Below are 21,774 nucleotides of genomic sequence, written 5' to 3' on the forward strand. Positions count from 1 at the left end.
CACTCTAGACATGTTATCTTTGGTTAATGGCCCTTTCATCATAAATCAAATTGCAGTAGTAAACTCTGTATGAGCCGATGGTGAAAAGGTTACACAGAGAAAAGTGTAAGAAACAGGAGACAGCTATACGTGGTCAGAAAATGACAGCTGGTTTTTGATGATCACCCCAAGGCTCCTTGCAGTGTGATTGTTGATGTACCGAACATGATTAGTATGTTTCAGGGAATAGAAGATTTGGAAGAAATGATCTCAAGTGCTGTCCCTTCATCTAAGCCAGCGGTCGGGAACCTATGGCTCTTCCGGTGACGGCATATGGCTCCCAGACAATTTTGAGTTGACTTTTTTTTTTTAAATCAGTTTGGAACTGATTTTAAAATACTTGTGATATTTCTTAATAATACTGTGTCATTTTAAAGTAAACAGAAATTAGTTTTGAAGATAAATTTCACGGGTCACGGGTCACCCGTGGGTCGGGTCGGGAACCAATGGCTCGCAAGCATGTCCGGGTCATTGTAAAGTGAAGAAATCAATTTGATCAGATAGCCAACTAGTTTATCTGCTTCAACCCTTGTAACGGAAAAGATGGCGAAAAGAAAAAAAGACGATGATTACCGTGCATTCCAGGCTGCGTGGACAGAGGAATTTGCATTTGTGGAGAGAGCAGGATCTGCGGTATGTCTAATATGCAATGATAAAATTGCATCGATGAAACGGTCAATTATAAAGCGGCACTTCGATACGCACCATGCTTCATTTGCATGGAAATCTCCAGCGGGGGACAGCAGGAAAAGGGCATGCGAGGAGCTACAGCGGAGAGTGCAGACGAGTCAGCAGCAACTACGTGTGTGGACCAAGCAAGGTGACGGGAATTCCGCTAGCTTTGCGGGTGCTTTGGCAATAGCAAGGAATGGAAAGCCATTCACAGATGGCGAGTATGCCAAAACATTCATGCTTGATGTGGCAAATGAACTGTTTGATGACTTCCCAAATAAAGACGAGATAATCAAACGAATAAAAGACATGCCCCTGTCAGCAAGAACTGTGCACGATCGTAGCATCATGATGGCAAATCAAGTCGAGGAAACACAAATTAAGACATAAATGCCAGGACATACTTTTCTCTCGCGTTAGATGAGTCAACAGACGTTAGCCATCTATCTCAGTGCAGTATCATTGCCAGGTATGCTGCAGGTGACACACTGCGTGAGGAAAGCTTGGCTGTTTTGCCAATGAAAGGGACAACAAGAGGAGAGGATTTATTCACATCTTTCATGGAGTTTGCTAAAGAAAAAAAAACTACCGATGGATAAACTTATTTCTGTCTGTACTGACGGTGCACCCTGTATGTTGGGGAAGAACAAAGGATTTGTAGCGCTTCTCCGTGAACATGAAAAGAGAGCCATCCTAAGTTTTCATTGCATCCTGCACCAGGAGGCGCTTTGCGCTCAGACATGTGGCCAGGAGCTTGGCGAGGTGATGTCTCTGGTCATTCGAGTGGTCAACTTTATTGTTGCCCGAGCTTTAAATGATCGCCAGTTTAAAGCTCTGTTAGAAGAAGTTGGGAATCATTATCCCGGTCTGCTTTTACACAGCAACGTGCGTTGGTTATCAAGGGGGAAGGTGCTCAGCCGTTTTGCAGCTTGCCTGAGTGAAATCCGGACTTTTCTTGAAATTAAAGGCGTCAAGCATCCTGAGCTAGACAACACTGACTGGCTCCTGCAGTTTCACTATCTCGTGGACATAACTGGCCTTCTGAACCAGCTCAATGTGAAAATGCAAGGTATTGGAAATACAATCTCATCCCTTCAACAAGCAGTGTTTGCATTTGAAAGCAAGCTGGAAGTCTTTCTCAGGGACATTGAAACAGGTCGTCTTCTGCACTTTGAAAGACTGCAACAATTTAGAGATGCATGCTTAGCAAGTGACTCCACTCAACATCTGGATCTTCAGCAGCTAGCTGGCTTTACGTCCAATCTCCTGCAGTCATTCAAAGCACGTTTTGGAGAATTTCGTGCGCGCACTGGTCTTTTCAAGTTCATCACTCATCCACATGAGTGTGCAGTGGACAAAATCGACCTGACATGCATCCCCGGGGTCTCTATCGGAGACTTTGAGCTGGAAGTTGCTGACCTGAAGGCATCAGACATGTGGATGAGTAAGTTCAAGTCACTTAATGGAGAGTTGGAAAGTCTTGCACAACAGCGAGCAGAGCTGGCAAGGGAACACAAGTGGACAGAAATGAAAAATCTTCAACCTGAAGACCAGCTGATTCTTAAAACTTGGAACGAGCTTCCTGTGACATACCACACAATGCAGCGTGTGAGTATTGCCGTACTGACCATGTTTGGCTCTACATATGCATGTGAGCAGTCATTCTCGCATATGAGGAACATTAAGACCAACCTACGCTCACGTTTAACTGATGGAAGCCTCAACACCTGCATGAAGCTCAACCTCACCACGTATGAACCAGACTACAAGGCCATCAGCAAAACCATGCAGCACCAGAAGTCGCATTAAAAGTAAGACATATTTAATTTATTATACGTTAAAAATACTATATGGCTCTCAATGAAATATATTTAGAAAAATTTGGCTTTTATGGCTCTCCCAGTCAAAAAGGTTCCTGACCCCTGATCTAAGCAGATGTGTTAGCGGTGAAAGCAGCAATTCAAACAGACACCTCAGTGTCTTCTGGTAAAAAAAAAGCGGTAGTAATGGTAGGAGAAACTGTGCTGAGATGAGTCTGAAAAAGAGTGGGCTGAGCACTGAGTTTTGAGGCACACCCATTGTATCGTGTTGGAGGGTGGAAACTCGACCTCTCCATGTTACTTGGTATTGCCTCCCTGCCAAGTATGACTGGATCCACTTTAGTGCTGTCGCAATAATACCCAGGACCATCAGGGTCGACAGTAGAATCTGGTGACTCACTGTCAACTGCAGTAGATAGGTCAAAGAGGATGACTAATGATGACTTGGAGACAGCTTTGGCTGAGTGAAGTGCTTCAGTAACTGCAAGAAGGGCCACTTCATAGGAGGGACCACTTAAACACGGACTCAAGTGGAACAATGAGGTTATCCAGGGAGAGAAAGAGGGGTACCTGATCCCCACTATCCCCATTCTCCCAGTTCCTAGCCAAAACAGGAAAACTCATCAGTTTTGGCTAGAAATGGGGGCAGTAAGACCAGACATTAAGTTTATAGTTTTAACATCTTTATAGTTTATATGTGCTACAATGATTTTTCTAGTATAATTAATAATATTGAATTAACTGTAACCTACCTGGTATTACACCTGGTATTAAATGTATTGTCTATGTTTGTAGACAGGTGTAAAAATAAGGATCATTTTAATGAGTGAAATGAAAGCCACTTTATTTTGTCATTGTACAGGTTACAATGAATTTGTTCTCTGCATTTAACCCATCCTATTGTATAGGAGCAGTGGGCAGCTGCAGCGCCCAGGGACCAACTCCAGTTCTTCTTTCCATTGCCTTGGTCAGGGGCACAGACAGGAGTATTAACCCTAACATGCATGTCTTTTTGATGGTGGGAAGAAACCAGAGCGCCCAGAGGAAACCCACACAGACACGGGGAGAACATGCAAACTCCACACAGAAAGGACCTGGGACAGCCTGGCATTTGAACCAAGGACCTTCTTGCTGTGAGACAACAGTGCTAACCACTGGGCCATCGTGTCCTATAACTCAGTATGGCTGAACTAATTTCAGTGTCCTCTCTACAAAAAGTTGGTTAAACCTCTCCATTTTTGTATTGGTCTTTAGGGTTGTCTGTTAATTTTGTCTGTCAAGTTTTTTTGTATTGTTTTGTTTTGTTTTTTCAGTTTTGCTTGAGTTTGAGTTTGGGTAAAAGCATGACACTATTAACTGTTTTATTACAATGATGGGGACTGAAGAAAACAAAAGGGAACAGGGGCTCCTCCTCCAATCCAGGTGAATTTGAAGACGTTGGCCCGCCATTTCCCTCATCTAGAGGAGAATCCTGGGCACACGGGTGATCATCACGGTATCCAAAAAACCTAGCCGAGATCACAAAGAAAAGTACAAAACAAAGTAATACTGGTCTTTGTAATGACTTATCTTGCGGAACTCTTGATGGTTTGTGCGGCTCTTGTGAAAAAACACATCTTTTGAAAAATAATTTAGCTACCTCAACCCATTTTTTCCCTGCGAGAGGACAGGGCTAGTGATTTTCTAATTCAATAGGAAAGCTGTATTGCAAGTTTAACCAATAAGCCAAATAACAGCTTAGTTATTAGTGAACCTTTCCCCAGACAGTTACATAATGATTAGATATTTATATGAAACGAGCTTTCTCTCTGAGATCCCTTTAAGTGCCCTGCTGAACTTGTCTGACCAAACCATCTGTCAAACCTTTTCTAAGAGTTGATGAGTGGACTGGGGGTGGTAAATGCAAATACACACATATGCACACGCGCACACACACATGCTGTCTGCATGCCGTCTACTTCAATATTATATATATTGATTTTATTCATCTCTTTATTCTTATTTCATATTTGGATTTGTGACCTCTTTGAACATCAACAGCTGCAACTTGTTACAGTATCATACACCTCATATTTGGATGTGTAATCTGCTTATTCCCTGTTGGTCCATATTTTGTCAATGGGATGAATCGGACCGTGCTGCTGAGAGGTCTATGACCAGCAGGTAAAAGCTTTGTGCCACTCACAACATTACCGTCATCTTTTTTCAGCTTAGTAACAGTCCCCTGGCAACCAATGAGACCGCCAATTACATTCAAAGCTCTCCATACCCCTCAGGATCTCCTATTTTGCACACACATACTCTTGCTCATCTTCTCTGTTGCTCACACCCACACTGTCTTCCTTTGCAGCAATCGGTTTGTGTATGTGTGCTTGTGTCTGTATGTGTCTCAGTATGAGTCAGATGCATCGTCCACACCTGTGACCTTATCCTCAGCCTCAGCAGGGGAAATATCAATATCATCAGCATCAGCCCTGCTGTCATTGTAAGTACAACGGACTCTGATTTTTAATACACTTTAGCTTTCATTTGAACTTTGGACTGATATATAGTATGCGCTGTATGATATGATGTCTTTCCTTGCAGCCTAATAACATGAAAGTAGTGACTGTATAGATTAAAAAAATTTCACAAAGCAGTTTTTTTTTTTTTTTTTTTTTTGTCTTCTGCAAATCTTTGCTTGATCTACAGATCTTGATGTCAGGGTTAAGCTCTAAATGCCTATCAGCAGGATTTTTAAAATCTCTTTTTGAGGTCTCTTTTTTAAACTTGATAATTAGGTATAACAGTATTTCATTATAATGAGACAATCATTTCTTTTCAGATTTCAGGTCACTTTTCTTTGTTACAGAAACAAGCACATGGTTTCTTACAAGTCATTTGTTCTTAATTCCAAAACTTATTCTCCCCAACTGGTCTTCCTGTGTTGTCGGCCTTTTACATGCTGCTTTGTTGCATGTTAGCTCCATCTGTGCACCACATGCATTTAAACAGTCAACTTTTCTTCTTGCTCTTTTGTTTGCAAATTGTTTCCTGGGGATAAGATCCTAGTCGTCTGTTTATCAAGTTTGCCAGTCAGGGCTCGGTGCCAGCATCCCACCGGCTGTATAAGAGAGGAGAGGGACGTTAACATGGGCTCCAGCTCCTCCTCCTATGCTCCCAAAACCATTTACCTGGACGTGGATGGTAAGGTTCAGAAGGTGGGTCTGATAACAGGGTCGTTTTTATTTTACTTTTGGTGATTTCCTTCATGTTAGGTTTCACATTTCTATCAACAAAAAAAAGTGACATCCAGCAGTTTTGCATACATGATAGGCAAAGGTGCTGAGCAGTTTCATAGAAATGGAAATGGTTATATATGAAATCTGACATATGCATTTGCCAGCCGAAACTAATTTTGCATTTTATCAAAAGGTATCTACACCGGATTACATCTAACAGCAGCCAGCACAGCTATTATATTACAAAGAATGGCAATCAAAAAAGGGAGAAAATGTGATTGCTTGTGGAATTACTAAGAACCATGTTAAACGGTAGAAAAGAAAAGTGTATTGACAAACAAATCACTTAACACTGCGTGAAATCATGTTTTATATGGGTTAAATTCAATAGATTGTGTTCTTGCTAATCAGATTATAATGTGTTAACACATGCTAAAAAGAATTAAAGGGGGAAATTGTCCGTTAGAGATCGGGCTAACCCTAAATATTGTGAATAAACAATTCCATTACTTGTAATTCAGATGGACCCAGATAGCAGGCCCTCCCAGCGGGCGAACATCACCTGGAGTGGTGTTAAAAATAGAGAGTGATGCAGGGTAGCAGGACTTACAGGTGTGCGTGGCAGAATTAAACACCTGCTGCTAACAGGTGTCGTTTCACATTGTTTACTGCTCCCCTGTGTCTCTGGGAATATGACTCACAATGTGGGAATAGGTTAATTCATAGCAAAACTTCCTGAAGCGATGCTGAGCCATGTTGTGGTAGCGATGGGGAAATGAGAGTGGTTCAGATGGTGCCGGTATTGGCTGAATCGATCAATTTTGCGAGCCAAGGATGGTTTCGTGTGCGAGGAAATTTGACTCGTTGGGTTATTCGTATTGCTAACGTGAATCATGCCACAAAGTTATGAAGGAGTGTTTCTAAAGTATAAGCCATAGAAAGATAACATTAAAATCAAAACTGATAAGTAGGAAATAGCTCTTCACAAATAGAAAGTCGTACATATAAGGATATGTGTGCAGCAGATAGTGTAAAGAAATATGAAAAGCAAAAACAATTAATTTGAAATATAATATTTGAAAATATTGTCATAGCAGTGTCTCATGTAGGAACAATATGGTCTGGCCTAAAAGCAGGTTTGGATTTTGGTAATGGAAACATACAATATGAACAGAAATATTTAAATACATATTACATTTATTACATGTTTTAGAATAACCTAAATATAGTATAAATTAGGTATAAATCTGAATCATATAGCCAGTACTAAGTTGGATATAAATTAATGTCAAGTATGGTGCAATAGGACTGTCAGAGAGAGAGTTGTGTGTGTGTGTGTGTGTGTGCGCGCGCGTGTGTGTGTATGTGCGTGCGCGCATGTGTGTTTGTATTCGCGTGTGTACGTGCGCGTGTATGTGCATGCATGTGTGTGTGCGTGCACGTGTGTGCTTGTGCGTGCATTTGTGCGCGTGTGCATATCTGTCTGTGTGTGTGTGTGTGTGTGTGTGTGTGTGTGTGTGTGTGGTGTCAGAGTTCAACTATTGATTGTTTTGGCTATAACTGTCTGGGCCAGATTGAGAGAGGTTTGCAGTGACCTTGCACGTGTGCTTTAGACATGGAGACATGGACAACCATAGTTGTCGGCAGGTCGTAGGCCAGTTATTTAGTCCACTGACCAGACTAGATAAAATGTAAAAGTTCCACGTAGGTATTGATAAAATTAGAGCACACAACATAGCAACCAAACAGCGACAGCATAGCAATCATTTGACCACTTCCAGTGACAAATGGATAAGGAGGGCTTTAAGCCTCAGGTGTAGTGTTACAGCGTTCCGAGCATACACAAGCACAGATAAATGGGACATTTGCTGATCTGGTGATGTAGAGGGTCTCAAGAAGAAAGCTGGGGTTGACATATGTCGGTTCAAGAGTCCCGAGGCTGGGGGCTGAGATTGACCGTTTGTCTGCTACACCTGCTTGCTTCAAGATGTAAGATCACATAACTACATTTTTGTAGGACGCAGTGGGCATATCAGCTCACATCCCGACTTTGCAGACTACACATGCTGTTTATGTATACTATTTATACTGAGGCGTTGTATCATATACTGTACCTCAGACTCTTGGTAGGTAGTTTGCTCATGGCAGTTTGGCTTTGGATTTTGCGGTTATCTCCAACAGCTCTGTGCACTCTTGTGCTCCAGCTGTCTCTTTCCTTCACATCACTTCATCGTGGGTCTCTGCGTGAACTTCAGCCGCAGTCAGCAATGGCCCTTTGCACACATATGTTCCCACATGACTTGGTCTCTAAAGTCAAACACATGAAATGTGATCGTCTCCACTGTCTTGTCAGAAAGCTGAGGCCTTATATCAAAACCGCACCATCTGTTTTTGCACAGGTGTTTCTTTGTGGCCTGTAAAGTTGCAGAATACTGTGTTGGAGTTTCAGGGCTGAATGAGGGCACTTTTTTTTTTTCAAAATGTGTGCCCACGATGATGGGCATAACTTTACATTATTGTGTTCTGTTAAACATAATAGTGTTTTGTTAAACATAATAGGTTATGCACATTGCAATACATATATAAATCTCCCTCTCCCAGCCTTTTGTGTCTGCATCAATATGAACGAACAACCAACTTGTTTGTATCTGCACTGATTGAGTTTTACAAATTGTATAAAAGTTGAGTGGTATGAATTTTGTTAATATGCATATCATCTGCCGTTCTCAGGTGGTTTTTAGTCGGCACTGCAGTCCATGTGACATCAAAGAGCTTCTGTGTTCCTCCTCTAACATTCCCAGGTCTGCCTTTCTTTAACTCCAACTACTAATAATTACACTTTGTCCTTCTCCATTTGTCTCAGTATCGTTTCTTATTCCCTTTTCCTATCTTCTCCACTCCTGAATGTAGTCCTTGGAAAATAAAATGGTTTTCCTGTTGCTATCTTGACAAACCTAACCTACGCTACCTCTTATCATTCTCCCCCTGCCTCTCCCCCACTTCCTCCTCCCCTCTCCCCACCTTTTACTCCTCTTTTATTTTCCTGTTTTTCTTTCTCATTCTCTTCCAATAGGAACACAGCCATAATGATGGTGGACCCTGAAGGTGCCTTGGTTTCCATAGATCCAACCATGCCAACCAACTCACCAAAGTAACAACAATACAATGATGGTGTAGACACTATATATAGATTTACATATAGATAGATTTTCTGAAAAAAAAAAACCAATAACTTATGAGTATGTCAGCTTGCTCACCTACATGGTCTATTCTGCTGAAAATTACAACTCACCACTTTCATGCTTTCTTAAACTCAGCCCTGCTTCGAATATTTTCTCTGTGAATACAATGTGTTTTCTCTGCCTGTTGTAAACACGTGAAACAGGATGCTATTGTATAGCTAGCTGAAAACATTACAAAGTGAATGACTGGGAAACTGAGTAATTTTTGCACATACTTGCTTATTTCCTCACAGCTCCTTGTACAAAATTGTCCCTCTGTCCACGGCTCAACTGGGAGGTACCGTGTCGACAACAACCTTATTCACTGCCCTAGGCGCTCATTAACACATATACACACATACATACACCTCAACGTAGACCGTAAGTACACAGAGAAAGACATACACTGATGAGCCAAACAAAATTATGACCACCTGCCTAATATGTTGTTGGTCCTCCATGTGCTGCCAAAACAGTGCTGACCCACCAAGGCATGGACTCTACAAGACCCCTAAGGTGTCCTGTGGTATCTGGCACCAAAACATTAGCAGCAGATCCTTCAAGTCCTGTAAGTTGCGAGATGGAGCCGCCGCGAATCGGACTTGTCGGTCCAGCACATCTCACAGATGCTCAATTGGATTGAGATCTGGGCCAGGGCAACACCCTGAAAACTTCATTATGTTCCTCAAACCATTCCCAAACAACTTTTGCAGTGTGGCTGGGCACATTATCCTGCTGAAAGAGGCCACTGCCATCAGGGAATACCATTGCCATGAAGGGGTGTACCTGGCCTGCAACGATGTTTAGGTAGGTGGTATGTGTCAATTTGACATCCATATGAATGGCTGGACCCAGGGTTTACCAGCAGAGCATTGCCCAGAGCATCACACTGCCTCCACCAGCTTGTCGTCTTCCCACAATGCATCCTGGTGCTATCACTTCCCCAGGTAAACGGCACACCCTTACACAGCCATCCACGTGATCTTAAAGAAAACAGGACTCATCGGACCAAGCGACCTTATTCCACTGCTCCAAGGTCCAGTTCCAATGCTCATGTGCCCATTGTAGGTGCTTTCGGCGGTGGACAGGGGTCATCATGAGCAGTCTGCGGCCGGTCTGCGGCTATACAGCCCCATACGCAGCAGGGTGCTATGCACTGTGTGTTGTGATACCTTCCTCTCGTAGCCATCATTAAAATGTTCCGTGACTTGTGCCACAGTAGACCTTCTGTCAGTTCAGATCAGACGGGAAAGCCTTCGTTTCCTTCACACATCAATGAGCCTTTGGCGCCCAGCACCCTGTCGCCAGTTTGAAGTTTGTCCCTCCTTGGACCACTGTCCGTAGGTACTCACCATCTCTGACTGGGAGCAGCCCACAAGCCTTGTCGTTTCAGAGATGCTCTGACCCAGTGGTCTGGCCATAACAATTTGGACCTTGTCAAAGTCGCTAAGGGCTTTACTCCTGCCCATTTCTCCTACATCCAACATGTTGATTATGAGAACTGATCGTTTGCTTACCATCTAATCTACCCAGACCTTGACATGTGCCCTTGTTCGGAGATGATCGTTATTCAGTTCACCTGTGAGTGGTCATAATGTTTTGGCTTATCAGTGTAACTGTGTCAACATATAAAAGTAGTAAGCACTTCACTGTATGATTGCTACTCACTGTGATTTATCATGTGTGTGTTTACCTCTGCAGAGAAGGAGGACATGTTTCAAAACGTGTTGTCTCAGGTGGCTGAGCAGTTCAGCAGGTAATGGCTATGTTGTTTGTGTTATGTTTATGCCCTCCCCCCACCCTCACACATACCTCACTGACACCAGGGCCTTTCAAGCATGTTCAGCAATGATGGTGCCGGTTTTCGAGCCATACATTACCACGCATACCGCAACCAACACCCGTAACACAGGTTAAATCAGAAGCCAAACAGATTTCAATCCGATTTCCATCTCGTATTTTTGTCCCGCTTCAGCTTTTAACCGACCCTCTAACCATTTAACGGGAAAGGAGAAAACAAAATGTTTATCCTCCTCTTCACTTGCTATCATCTTTCAGAGCATTTCGCATCAATGAGTTAAAAACAGAGGTTACCAACAGGCTAGCCATGCTGGAGAAGAGAGTGGAATGTAGGTGGCATCTTTCTTTTCTGTTGTTGTAAATGAAAGGGTCACATGGCCAATCTTGTTTTAGATATGAGTTGAAGTAAAATTGATCGTGCAGCTTTCTTCTTGTGGTGAGAAATTGGCTAGTGTCTGCAGTCCATTGAAAACTGTTTTATGTTGTTTCAGTGGAGGGCTTGAAAGTGGTGGAGATTGAGAAGTGTAAAAATGACCTGAAGAAGCTTCGGGATGAAATGACCTCAAGAGTCGGTGGCAGGTGAAATCAAAGTTTGAGTCAGCTACAGTGATTTCAAGCTGTTATCACCAGCTACATTTCAGGAATAACATTTTGAATCTGAAAACATTACTACAACTATACTATTCTTTTTCCTCCCAACTTTAGAGTGAACTGTCCTTGTAAATACAACTTCTCAGATGATGGGAAAAAACTCACTCCTAGACGAGATGTCCCCAGTTACCCGAAGGTATGCCCACTGAGATTCCCATACCGTTACATAAAGAAATCAGCGTGACTTTGTTGTTGATGCTTGCTCTGAAATACTGACAAATGTGTTTATTTGGTGTCCACAGTACACCTTGTCTCAGGAAACCATTGAGGCACTGAAGAAACCGACATTTGATGTCTGGCACTGGGAGCATAATGAGGTGTGTTGATAATAATATTGGATTACATTTATATAGCACTTTATCCAAACACCCAAAGTGCTTCACATCGAAGTGGGAAACTCACCTCAACCACCACTATTGTGTAGCACCCACCTGGGTGATGCACGGCAGCCATTTTATGCCAGAACCCTCACCACATATCAGCTTGAGGTGGAGAGGGAGCAATCACTTAGCCAATTAAATGGGGGGGTGATTAGGTGGCCAGATAGAGAACCAGGTTGAGATTTTTGCCAGGACACTGGGGGGCCCCCGACCCTTTGTGATAAGTGCCATGGGATCTTTAATGACCACAATGAGTTGGGACCTTGGTTTAATGTCTCATCCGAAGGACGCATCTCCTACAGCACAGTGTCCCCGTCACTGCACTGGGATTTTTTTCTTTTTTTAGGACCTGAGGGAAGACTGCCTCCCACTAGCCCACCAACACCACTCAGTTTTCCCGGAAGCTCTCCCATCCAAGTACTACCCAAGCCCATGACTGCTTAGCTTCTGTCATTAGATAGAGTCAGGGTACATGTTGGTATGGCTGCCAGCATACTGATATTAAATGTCTGTCATTCATTCATGATAGGTCAAATTAGGCTAGAGTGCTGTCAGGTTATCACAATGGCATCCTAGTTATGGTCACCTCACTAGAGTCAGGTGTGACTATGACATCAAGCAGCCGAAAGTTTAAAACAATGGCCACCTATAATTTTCTACTACAATAGAGTGCTGACCTCTATTGTTCAGCATGTGAATAACAACTACAAATCAAAAAAGACAATAGGCAAATTTAAATGGAAGATCAGTAGATATCCAGAACGTCTGATGATATCTGACATCTTAATACGCCTTCAGTAGCTATCAATGTGCTTTGATAACTGCATAGTTGGCTCTCCAGGGCAGTGCAACAGGGGCCCTCAAAAGCCCTTGTCCTGTGTTTTTGAATGCAGAAATTTGGGGAGTTATCATCCATTATCATGCTGAGATCATAATGAAGCCATGGGCACCATGCTGGATAGGAGTCAGGTGCATGGAAATTGTTTGTGTTTCCAGCATTGGAGCTGAAATCAGGCCTGGGAAGTCCTACAGAAAAACCACACTGACTACAACAAATGATGCCATGCAAAGCACATGTGACTCATTTCCTCCACTGACCGCAGCACAGATTCACACATTTCTTTTTATGTTTTGTAACGCCTGCTTGTTGCGATTTCAGTAGGCTACACACTGTAGGATCAGTGCTGGATATGATAGTGGGCCGAAGGATATCAACACCATATCATATTATGTGTCATCACTGGATGTGATGTTAATGTAAAGCCAATACTGACGTCATTAAGCCCTCGGCACTGGCACCATCTGGCTGCTTTTAGCACTGTTATCAAATGATGCCAAAAACCCAGAATTAGGCAGGGTTTGGAACCATTCCACCCTGATGAAGTGGTTTCTTTCTGTGCTCAGAACCATGCAACTTTGCTATGGAAAAGCACCGTTTGCTTCAAGCACTACCACTCTCCACTCTTGCTGATATTTACTAGTTATATATCATGTTTCAGGAAGGACAGTTTTTGCAAATAGTGCCTTTATCTGAAACATGGTTTATTTTCATGTATTTTTAACCTTTTTTCTCTACCTATGTGGTTGCAGATGCTGAGCTGTCTTGAGTACATGTACCACGACTTGGGACTGGTGAAGGAATTCAACATGAACCCCATCACACTCAAACGCTGGCTGGTAAATCTATAACATTAGTATTATAAACGGCCATAGCAGTGTGGCTAAAGCTACAACAAGTTACCTCTATTAATGTAAGCAGTAATTGCATGCAACAGAAAATGAGGCTTGAGTTCAGTCTATCAAGTCTTGTTTTTTCTGTGATATGCAGCTAATGATTAGGGCAGGGATGCTGGATAGAAGTTATCAATACTGGTCACTGTACTGATTAGAAGATACTAACTGAGGTGCACAATGTTAAACATATTTGAGAATGCATACTTTGAAAAGTCCCTCTAAAAGAATGAGTATAGTCCATATCATATGTAATATGAATTTGTGAATGTTGTACAGTTCATCACAGAATTCCTCTCTCCTAGCTGGGCATTCAAGAGAACTATCGTAGTAACCCATTCCACAACTTCCGCCACTGCTTTTGTGTCAGCCAGATGATGTATGGCATGATCCACCTCTGCAATCTACAGGTGAAATATGTGCATTTGTGCATGTGCATCTGTGTGTGTGTGTGTGTGTGTGTGTGTGTGTGTGTGTGTGTGTGTGTGTGTGTGTGTGTGTGTGTGTGTGTGTCTGTGCATGTGCGTGCACACACACACACGCATGTGTGTGCTTGCATGTGTTTGGATGTGTACTCATGCATGTGCATCTGTATTCACCAGGAGAAGTTAACTCTGACAGACATGGGTATTCTAATGACAGCTGCAGTGTGTCACGACCTGGACCACCCTGGCTACAACAACACGTAAGCATCACACTCTCTTCCTCTGTTTGGGTGTATTTCAAGGGTCAAAAACAAATCCCTCTACATGTCTCCTATGTTTGTCCCATCTGTTACACCCTGTCTTCTCACCTTGTTAACTATCCCACACGAATAATAATGACCAGACAATGAATCATTATGGGGCTACCTGTAATGAGGCTAACCTCATTTTACATAAACCTCCCACAGTGTACCAGATCGTACCGTTCTGGACATTGTAGACAACAGAATGGAGGAATAGAGCTCACTATGTTTAAAAATACAACCCTTACATCTGCAGCGTGTTTTGGCATTCCTGGCACAATGCAGTGTTATTGAGCTGTAAAACTAGTCCTTCATGGGAGGAGTTCAGACATGAAAATATGCTGACTCCATTTATGCTTCTTGCTTTCGTTCAGTGGAAGTTGAAGCTTTACCTTGTCCCTTTTTGGGTTGGTGAGGTTTTTCATGTAAAGGACATGTATGTCTTAATCAGCCAGGCTATATATAATTCTATAAATTAAGCAGCCGGGGTGCCTGATCATATTACATTTATTCATCCATTTATCCACCCATCCATCTTTGCATCCATCTATCGGCCCATCTGTCCACCTATCAGGTACCAGATCAATGCCCGCACAGAGCTGGCTGTGCGGTACAACGACATCTCTCCTCTGGAAAACCATCACTGTGCCGTGGCCTTCCAGATCCTCTCTTTGCCTGAGTGCAACATCTTTGCAAATGTGGATCCGGAGGCATTCAAACAGATTAGACAGGTAAAACTGATTTACATAGTCAGTTGTCCTTAGTGCTGCAGTTAAGCAATTTAGCAACGCACCAGAGATTTTTATAAATCTGTGTACGGTAGGTGCATGCTATCTCAGTGTTGTTTAAAAAGTCTTGTGATAGGCACATGTGGATTCATTTGGGGAACAGAGTGTATTCATTGCTTGATTATGAAGACAAAATGTGTGTAAACAAAAGGACTTTTCTCCTTCTCCTCCAGGCAATTATCACACTCATTTTGGCCACTGACATGGCCAGGCATGGGGAGATACTTGACTCCTTCAAACAAAAAGTAGACAACTTTGACTTCACCAATGAGGAGCATGTCACGTGTGTATGTATATATCACTACATACAATAAGGCACTGAATCACCTCCTGATGCAGATCAGCTGCCTGTTATGCATACATGTTATACAAGCAGGCCTAATTCTGAATCTGTTGTAACCATTATGAGTCATAGGGATTGTATTAGTGTAATTAGATAAGTGGCCACAGTAATGCGTGCTGTGAGACAGGGTTTTTTGTGTTGATGTAATCCATAGTGAAAAGGCTTTTTTTTATCCTCTGCCTGGTTTGTACGTGCGTGTGTGTGTGTGTGTGTGCGCGCGTGTGTGTGTGTGTGTGTGTGTGTGTGTGCGCGCGCGCACGTGCTTGTGGTTTTTGTGTATGTATATATGCCAGGAAAGTGGAATCATTTACAGCACCTGGGTATATGTCTTGTGGGTAGATGTTTTACCTGTCTGGGCTGACACCTGTGTATGTATGTATGTCTGCATCTTTGTCCTTTGTTTCTGTGTGGGTATCTGTGTCGTGTGTGTGTGTGTGTGCGTGCGTGCGTGCGTGCATGTCCATATACATGTTTTCAGCTTAAGATGGTTTTGATCAAGTGCTGTGACATTTCCAATGAGGTGAGGCCCACAGAGGTGGCTGAGCCATGGGTGGACTGCCTTCTGGAAGAGTACTTTATGCAGGTGACCTCAAGAGTGACCTCAAATTCACTTCATTCCTAAAACTTAAGCCGGTCTTCCACATGTGCTTATCAACCCCTGTTGGTAAAGTGCATCACAATCTACTGAAAAGTATTATCAACTACTAAGTACACCAGTTTTGTTATGTTTCTACATATGCTATATATATATCACAATTTTTAAAGAGATCTGCTTGGCTTGGTGAAGATTGAATGTGCTCCTCTGTGGCCATCAGAGTGACAGGGAGAAGTCTGAGGGTCTCCCCGTGGCACCCTTCATGGACAGAGATAAAGTCACCAAACCCACTGCTCAGATTGGATTCATCAAGTTTGTCCTAATCCCAATGTTTGAAACTGTCATGAAGGTAGGCACAAATGTGGTGTGTGTGTGTGTGTGTGTGTGTGTGTGTGTGTGTGTGTGTGTGTGTGTGTGTGTGTGTGTGTGTGTGTGTGTGTGTGCGTGCGTGCGTGCGTGCGTGTGTGTGTGTATCCACATCCCCTTGGATAATCATGTAGTTCCAATACAATGGTATCTTTCAGCTTTTTCCTCAGATTGAGGAGATCATGGTTCAGCCTTTGAGAGACTCTCGTGATCACTATGAAGAGCTGAAGCAGATCGATGATGCCATGACAGAGGTAGAACCTACTCTATCTATCTATCTATCTGTCTATCCATCCATCCATCCATCCATCTATCTATCTATCTATCTATCTATCCTTGTATCTGTCTGTCTGTCTACATGTTTATCATGCCACTATTCCTCTCTGTCTCTCTCTCTCTCTCTCTCTCTCTCTCTCTCTCTCTCTCTCTCTCTCTCTCTCTCTCTCTCTCTCTCTGTTCTTTCCTGTCATTTTTGGTTATGTTTGCTTGGCACTGTATCAGTATCAGCGTCTTCACAAGTTCGGTAAAATAATGACACATATGTAGTTCTAAAGTAAGAATTGTCCAAAACTGAAAACATCTGGGCGAATATATGAGGTAATAATAAGTAATATATATGGTTTAAGCTTAGTAATTGTTGCATTCTGTTTGTGTGAGATGGGTCGGGTCAAGCACACTAACACGCCAACATGCACAGTATGTCCACGCGCACATATGCACACACCTAAGAGATGCACAAACGCACCGCACCCATCCAAGCACTTGCTAACATAAAGGTCTGTCTTTTGTTCAATGAGGCACAGAAGAAAAAAACTGAAAATATGTCATTAGGCGGGAAGAAGAAGTAAACTCTGCAGTGAGTGAGTGCAGTGGTTAACTGTGTAAGTAAAAGCAACTGACTCCTTGGTTTTGCTTTAACACTAGTCCTGAGTGTCATTCTCTCTCGTCTGCCTCTCCCTAGCTTGCCAACAGCAGCTCTCCTCATTATTGGGCTCTATCTACAAAATCTCAGACCCGTAGCAATGCACAGCATTTTCACCACCTGGTATTGCTCATTTTAATCAGACACCAATGGGCCCATTTCAACTGGCTCATACATGGAGGGGCAGGGAGTCGTTTTTGGTTTGCTCCTGCAAAAGTGAGAAATCCTTTGAATAAATTTTGAACATTACAAGTTAGAGAGATAGGGCATCCGGGTAGCATAGCATTCTATTCCGTTGCCTACCAACACGGGAATCACTGGTTCGAATCCCTGTGTTACCTCCAGCTTGGTCGGGTGTCCCTACAGACACAATTGGCTGTGTCTGCGGGTGGGAAGCCAGATGTGGGTATGTGTCCTGGTCGCTGCACTAAGCGCCTCCTCTGGTCGGTTGGGGTGTCTGTTTAGGGGGGAGGGGAAACTGGGGGGGTAGGGGGGTAGCATGATCCTCCCATATGCTACGTCCCCCTGGCGAAACTCCTCACTGTCGGTTGAAAAGAAGCAGCTGGCGACTCCACATGTATGGGAGGAGGCATGTGGTAGTCTGCAGCCCTCCCCGGATCAGCAGAGGGGGTGGAGCAGCGACTAGGACGGCTCAGAAGAGTGGAGTAATTGGCCGGATACAATTAGGGAGAAAAGGGGGGGGGGGGTAAAAAAAAATATAGAGAACAGAAGTATGAACTTTACTTTGTGTGTGTGTGTGTGTGTGTGTGTTTTGTTTGTTTTTTTCCTTTCTCATTAAAACTAATGAAACAAAAGTAGGGGGGGGGGGTTTTTGTCCTAATTAGTAAATGACTAGATTATCAGAAGTATAGGTATTACGTTATTATTAGGTTAGCTTATTCTCACTCAGCCAACTACATCCCATTACTGGACCTTTCATTAACTTTTTTTATGTTTGTATCAAAGCTAAGTGGTGAAAATGATGGACATTTCTAGAAGATTTCCATTCAACACAATTTCTAGTTAACAAACAGCGACATGATCTGACATGCATGAAAGATCTGTTCAGAGAGTGATATTTCTCTTCCGCTGCATTTGACGTTCAACCTTTTCACGGAGTACAAAGATGCTGCATCTGGATCAGTTTTGATATTATCCAATAAACTGATGAAATTAGGAGAGAGAGAGAAGTCAAACCTCATTCAGAATGCAAAGACAACCTCGCTCTGGGGTCATTTTTGGCTTTGGCTTTGGCTTTAGTTTAGTTTTCTTTTCTATTCTTTTCCTTTCTTTTCAGTTCTGTTCTTTATATAAAAAAAAATTTCCATCAACTTTCCCTCTGGTGAGAGATCTTCACACAAACATCTATCAGCCAACATGCTTTCGGGTGATGGAGGGATGGTGTAGCTGCTAGCTACACAACTGCTCTTCCTCATTTGACTTGTTTGTTTCCTCGTGAACTTTCCTCCCGTCTTTTCCTGCCTAACCCAACCTTTTCTTTCATTGTAGGGGTCCCAATTTTTGATTCAATTCAAAAAAAGAATAAATTAAGTGCCAGTTTGAGTGGGGCCGGGCTGAGGCCAATCTGCACTGCACCCCAGACTGTAATAGATGGAGCAGGAGGACGAGAAAAGAGACGACTCGGCTACATACTGAACTAAACTTAGTCTGCAGGGCGAGCTGTCCTGAACTTTGAGTTAGACCTTTGCACTGGATGTGACACAGAGCGACCCGGTGACCTGTCAGCATGTATGAAGTGTTTGAATTCATTTTCTCTCATCATGCCACAGCGAGAAGCCTTTATCCTGAAAGCAAACACGGAGGATAACAAACTTGTTTTCAGATTACTGACTTTGCATTTTTTCAATTATCCAACGGGCTTTTTGAATAGGCTCGATGCACCCTCAGGTCATGGAATAATTCAGTGCAGATGACTAACTTGAACCAACGGATGCTAAACTTTGAATGACGAGTCATGAAATGTTATGCGCCAAAACTGGATAGCCTTCTTTTCTTTTACCCAACAGCAGCATTTAAGCAATTTCACACATGGCTTCAGCAGCTTGACTTGCAGATGAAAAACAAGTTAGATCTAGGTAAACCATTCTTTAACCGCCTAACAAGGCCTTGTGTAAAAGAGTTAGACATTTCCTTTCAGGATGAAAAGTTTTTCATCTGAAAAAGTGTTAACATCATGGCTGTTTTCTGCAGAGCTTTGGCAAGATAGGTCTCTTAATTGGACTGGGGCATTTGATAGCATGCTCTGACACTGATATTACCAGATCTGAACATTGAGAAAGTCAACAAATTATTATCATATCTATTTAAATACATTGATCCTGAAATGTCCCATGGACTTGGATCGATTCCCAATTTTCGTTTTGTCTTATAATGCCGTGTGTGCTGTCGGATGTGAGCGTTGTACATAGTGACGTGGTAGTAATGCATACAAAGGAGACCTTAACACACCATAGCCAGTGCCTTTGTATACCACTGAAGCCCAGTGGTTCTTATCTCTTATTCACATGTTTTATCACTATGAACAAGAAGCGTATGTATGATACAAACTGTGCTCTTTTTGTATTCAACTTTTATTTTATTTAAAATAACTGACTTGTTAATTTTTTTTCACACTTCTTGCTCTCTTTCTTGTTGCGTCAGATCATACGTAACAAAACAGCTGATTACTTGTCAGCAAAAAAAAAAAAAAAAACCCTAACCTTGCAGCCTAATTAACAGCCAGGTAATTAATAACCCATTGCCAGTGGAAAGTATGTGTGTTCAGAGGGGCTCACAAGTCAAGACAATAGCAGCATATCAGATCTACCCAAAGGGCCTTTAGATGGAAATATTGAAAAAATTATTTTCTTGACAAGCCAAATGTATGCCTGTCTTGAGTTTGTGTGAAAAGGTTTGTGTTTGTAACAAGAAACCTATTGTACTGTAATGTGCAGATATTTTACAAAATAGTAGTGGCCACATGGTTAGGCTTGGTGATCAGTCAGGATCATTTTACAGCTATATTTTGCATTTCAGGACTATAATACACAAAGCATGTGTTGGAATACAACTATTTATACCGAATGTTCCACTTAAGTTCGCTTGCACCCCGCCTCACTTTCTTTTAGGATCTCCTCTCAGCCCGTATAGTGTACAAGGGGTTTTTTTCGAAGAAGATTTACTGTGCAGTGTTTCTATTGGCATCCTGTTTGCTATACGCCAAAGTGACGACTGTCTTACCTGTTGGCAGCTACTAACACATGATTAGACTACTTACAGTACCACCGCCATAGCTCTTATGGGATCATGTCAATTGTGATGGGGGTAAAAATTTAAAAACAAAAAAAACAACAAAAAAAATGCACCGCACATATCACAAAGATATCCAAAGACTGATATAGCACCTTCTGTTTTCTTTTGTTTACGTTTTTATGTTTTTTGGAGTGCACAAAAAATTGGGCCTTCTCAGCTCAAGAAAGAAGGAATATTTTTTTCTTGCTTAAGTTGCTCTACTATAGTCTTCAGCTTCATTTGATAAGTCTCAGTAAATATAACAATTGGAAGTGTCGGTGTCACAATGTTTTATGGTAGTGGTCTGATGAGTTGCTAGTGATGAGTCCAAGCTGTTGTTGTGCTCTATACTGTGTATGCTGCAGGATCGTAGCCGCCAATAGGATGTCTGTTCTGACTTTGATAAAATCAGTATCTTATTGTTGTGTTGCATAAAAATGTTGTGCAATCCGATGTCCATGTTTTGTTCTTCTATCTCTGTATCACAAATCTCCCTAGTTTTGATTGGACGACCACAAGGCAATATGACCACAGAAAACTGTATGCAGACCCAGTGGGGTGGCCCATATGAAAAGGATTATGTTGTTTCTGCTTTTCACAAATCATTACCAAATTCATATAAGAATCTGACTTTATTCCAATATTCTGTATGTTAAGTCCCATATATGTACTGCTGTGCCAATATAAATTCCTTACTACAAATGTGGCCCATTTCACAATATGAGACTTAGAAAAAATATTGCCATATGTTTGACATATATGTTTTGGAAGACCATATAAAAATCTTGGAATACATTTGTATTGCTTTTTTTTATATTGCCGTTCATCAGCCCTGCCCTTTAAGGGTCAGGCACAGTATTTACATTAACCTGGAGGAACGCTCAGACTAGAAAACGTGTTCTCTTATCGAGGAAGAAAACTGCTGCACGCCCGCTAATAAAAGCCCTGCTATCAGAAGATCGTTGTTTGCATGGCACATTAAAGAGCTTGATGGGTGAGACAAAGTGCGTTACATTCACTACGTTTGAAAAATGTGGCTGCATGGTTGTGTACACAAAAACAAAAGGACATGCCATGGTTTCTCACACGTCTTCTGCTGTTTCGGTTTACCCCCCCCCCCCCAGTGTGAAAGCAAACTGAGGCCTCTTACCGAAACATGACTGATCAAACTACTGACAAGCCGGGTGTCTCCTGGTGTTATTTCAGT

General features: G+C 42.3%; 1 protein-coding gene across 1 annotated transcript; it reads left to right on the forward strand.

Moving 5' to 3' along the window:
• Window positions 1–5,662: 5,662 nt before the first annotated feature.
• pde9ac (phosphodiesterase 9ac) lies at window positions 5,663–17,202 on the forward strand. The gene is made up of 18 exons (XM_056283574.1): window positions 5,663–5,731; window positions 8,483–8,553; window positions 8,826–8,903; window positions 9,228–9,271; window positions 10,675–10,729; window positions 11,032–11,102; window positions 11,265–11,352; window positions 11,479–11,560; window positions 11,667–11,741; window positions 13,395–13,481; window positions 13,841–13,945; window positions 14,138–14,220; window positions 14,837–14,993; window positions 15,224–15,337; window positions 15,872–15,976; window positions 16,209–16,337; window positions 16,513–16,608; window positions 17,152–17,202. The coding sequence occupies exons 1-18, from the start codon at window positions 5,663–5,665 to the stop codon at window positions 17,200–17,202; spliced, it is 1,560 nt and encodes a 519-aa protein (XP_056139549.1).
• The last annotated feature ends 4,572 nt before the right edge of the window (window positions 17,203–21,774 follow it).

The sequence above is a fragment of the Lampris incognitus genome, chromosome 7 (assembly GCF_029633865.1).
Source record: "Lampris incognitus isolate fLamInc1 chromosome 7, fLamInc1.hap2, whole genome shotgun sequence".
Taxonomy (NCBI): domain Eukaryota; kingdom Metazoa; phylum Chordata; class Actinopteri; order Lampriformes; family Lampridae; genus Lampris; species Lampris incognitus.

Excerpts from the sequence above, each read along its gene's own strand:
- pde9ac (XM_056283574.1), top strand. The coding sequence starts at position 5,663 with ATGGGCTCCAGCTCCTCCTCCTATGCTCCCAAAACCATTTACCTGGAC. Across the intron at positions 11,742-13,394 it reads GGCACTGGGAGCATAATGAG|ATGCTGAGCTGTCTTGAGTA; the intron begins GTGTGTTGATAA and ends ATGTGGTTGCAG. Across the intron at positions 15,977-16,208 it reads TGGAAGAGTACTTTATGCAG|AGTGACAGGGAGAAGTCTGA; the intron begins GTGACCTCAAGA and ends TGTGGCCATCAG.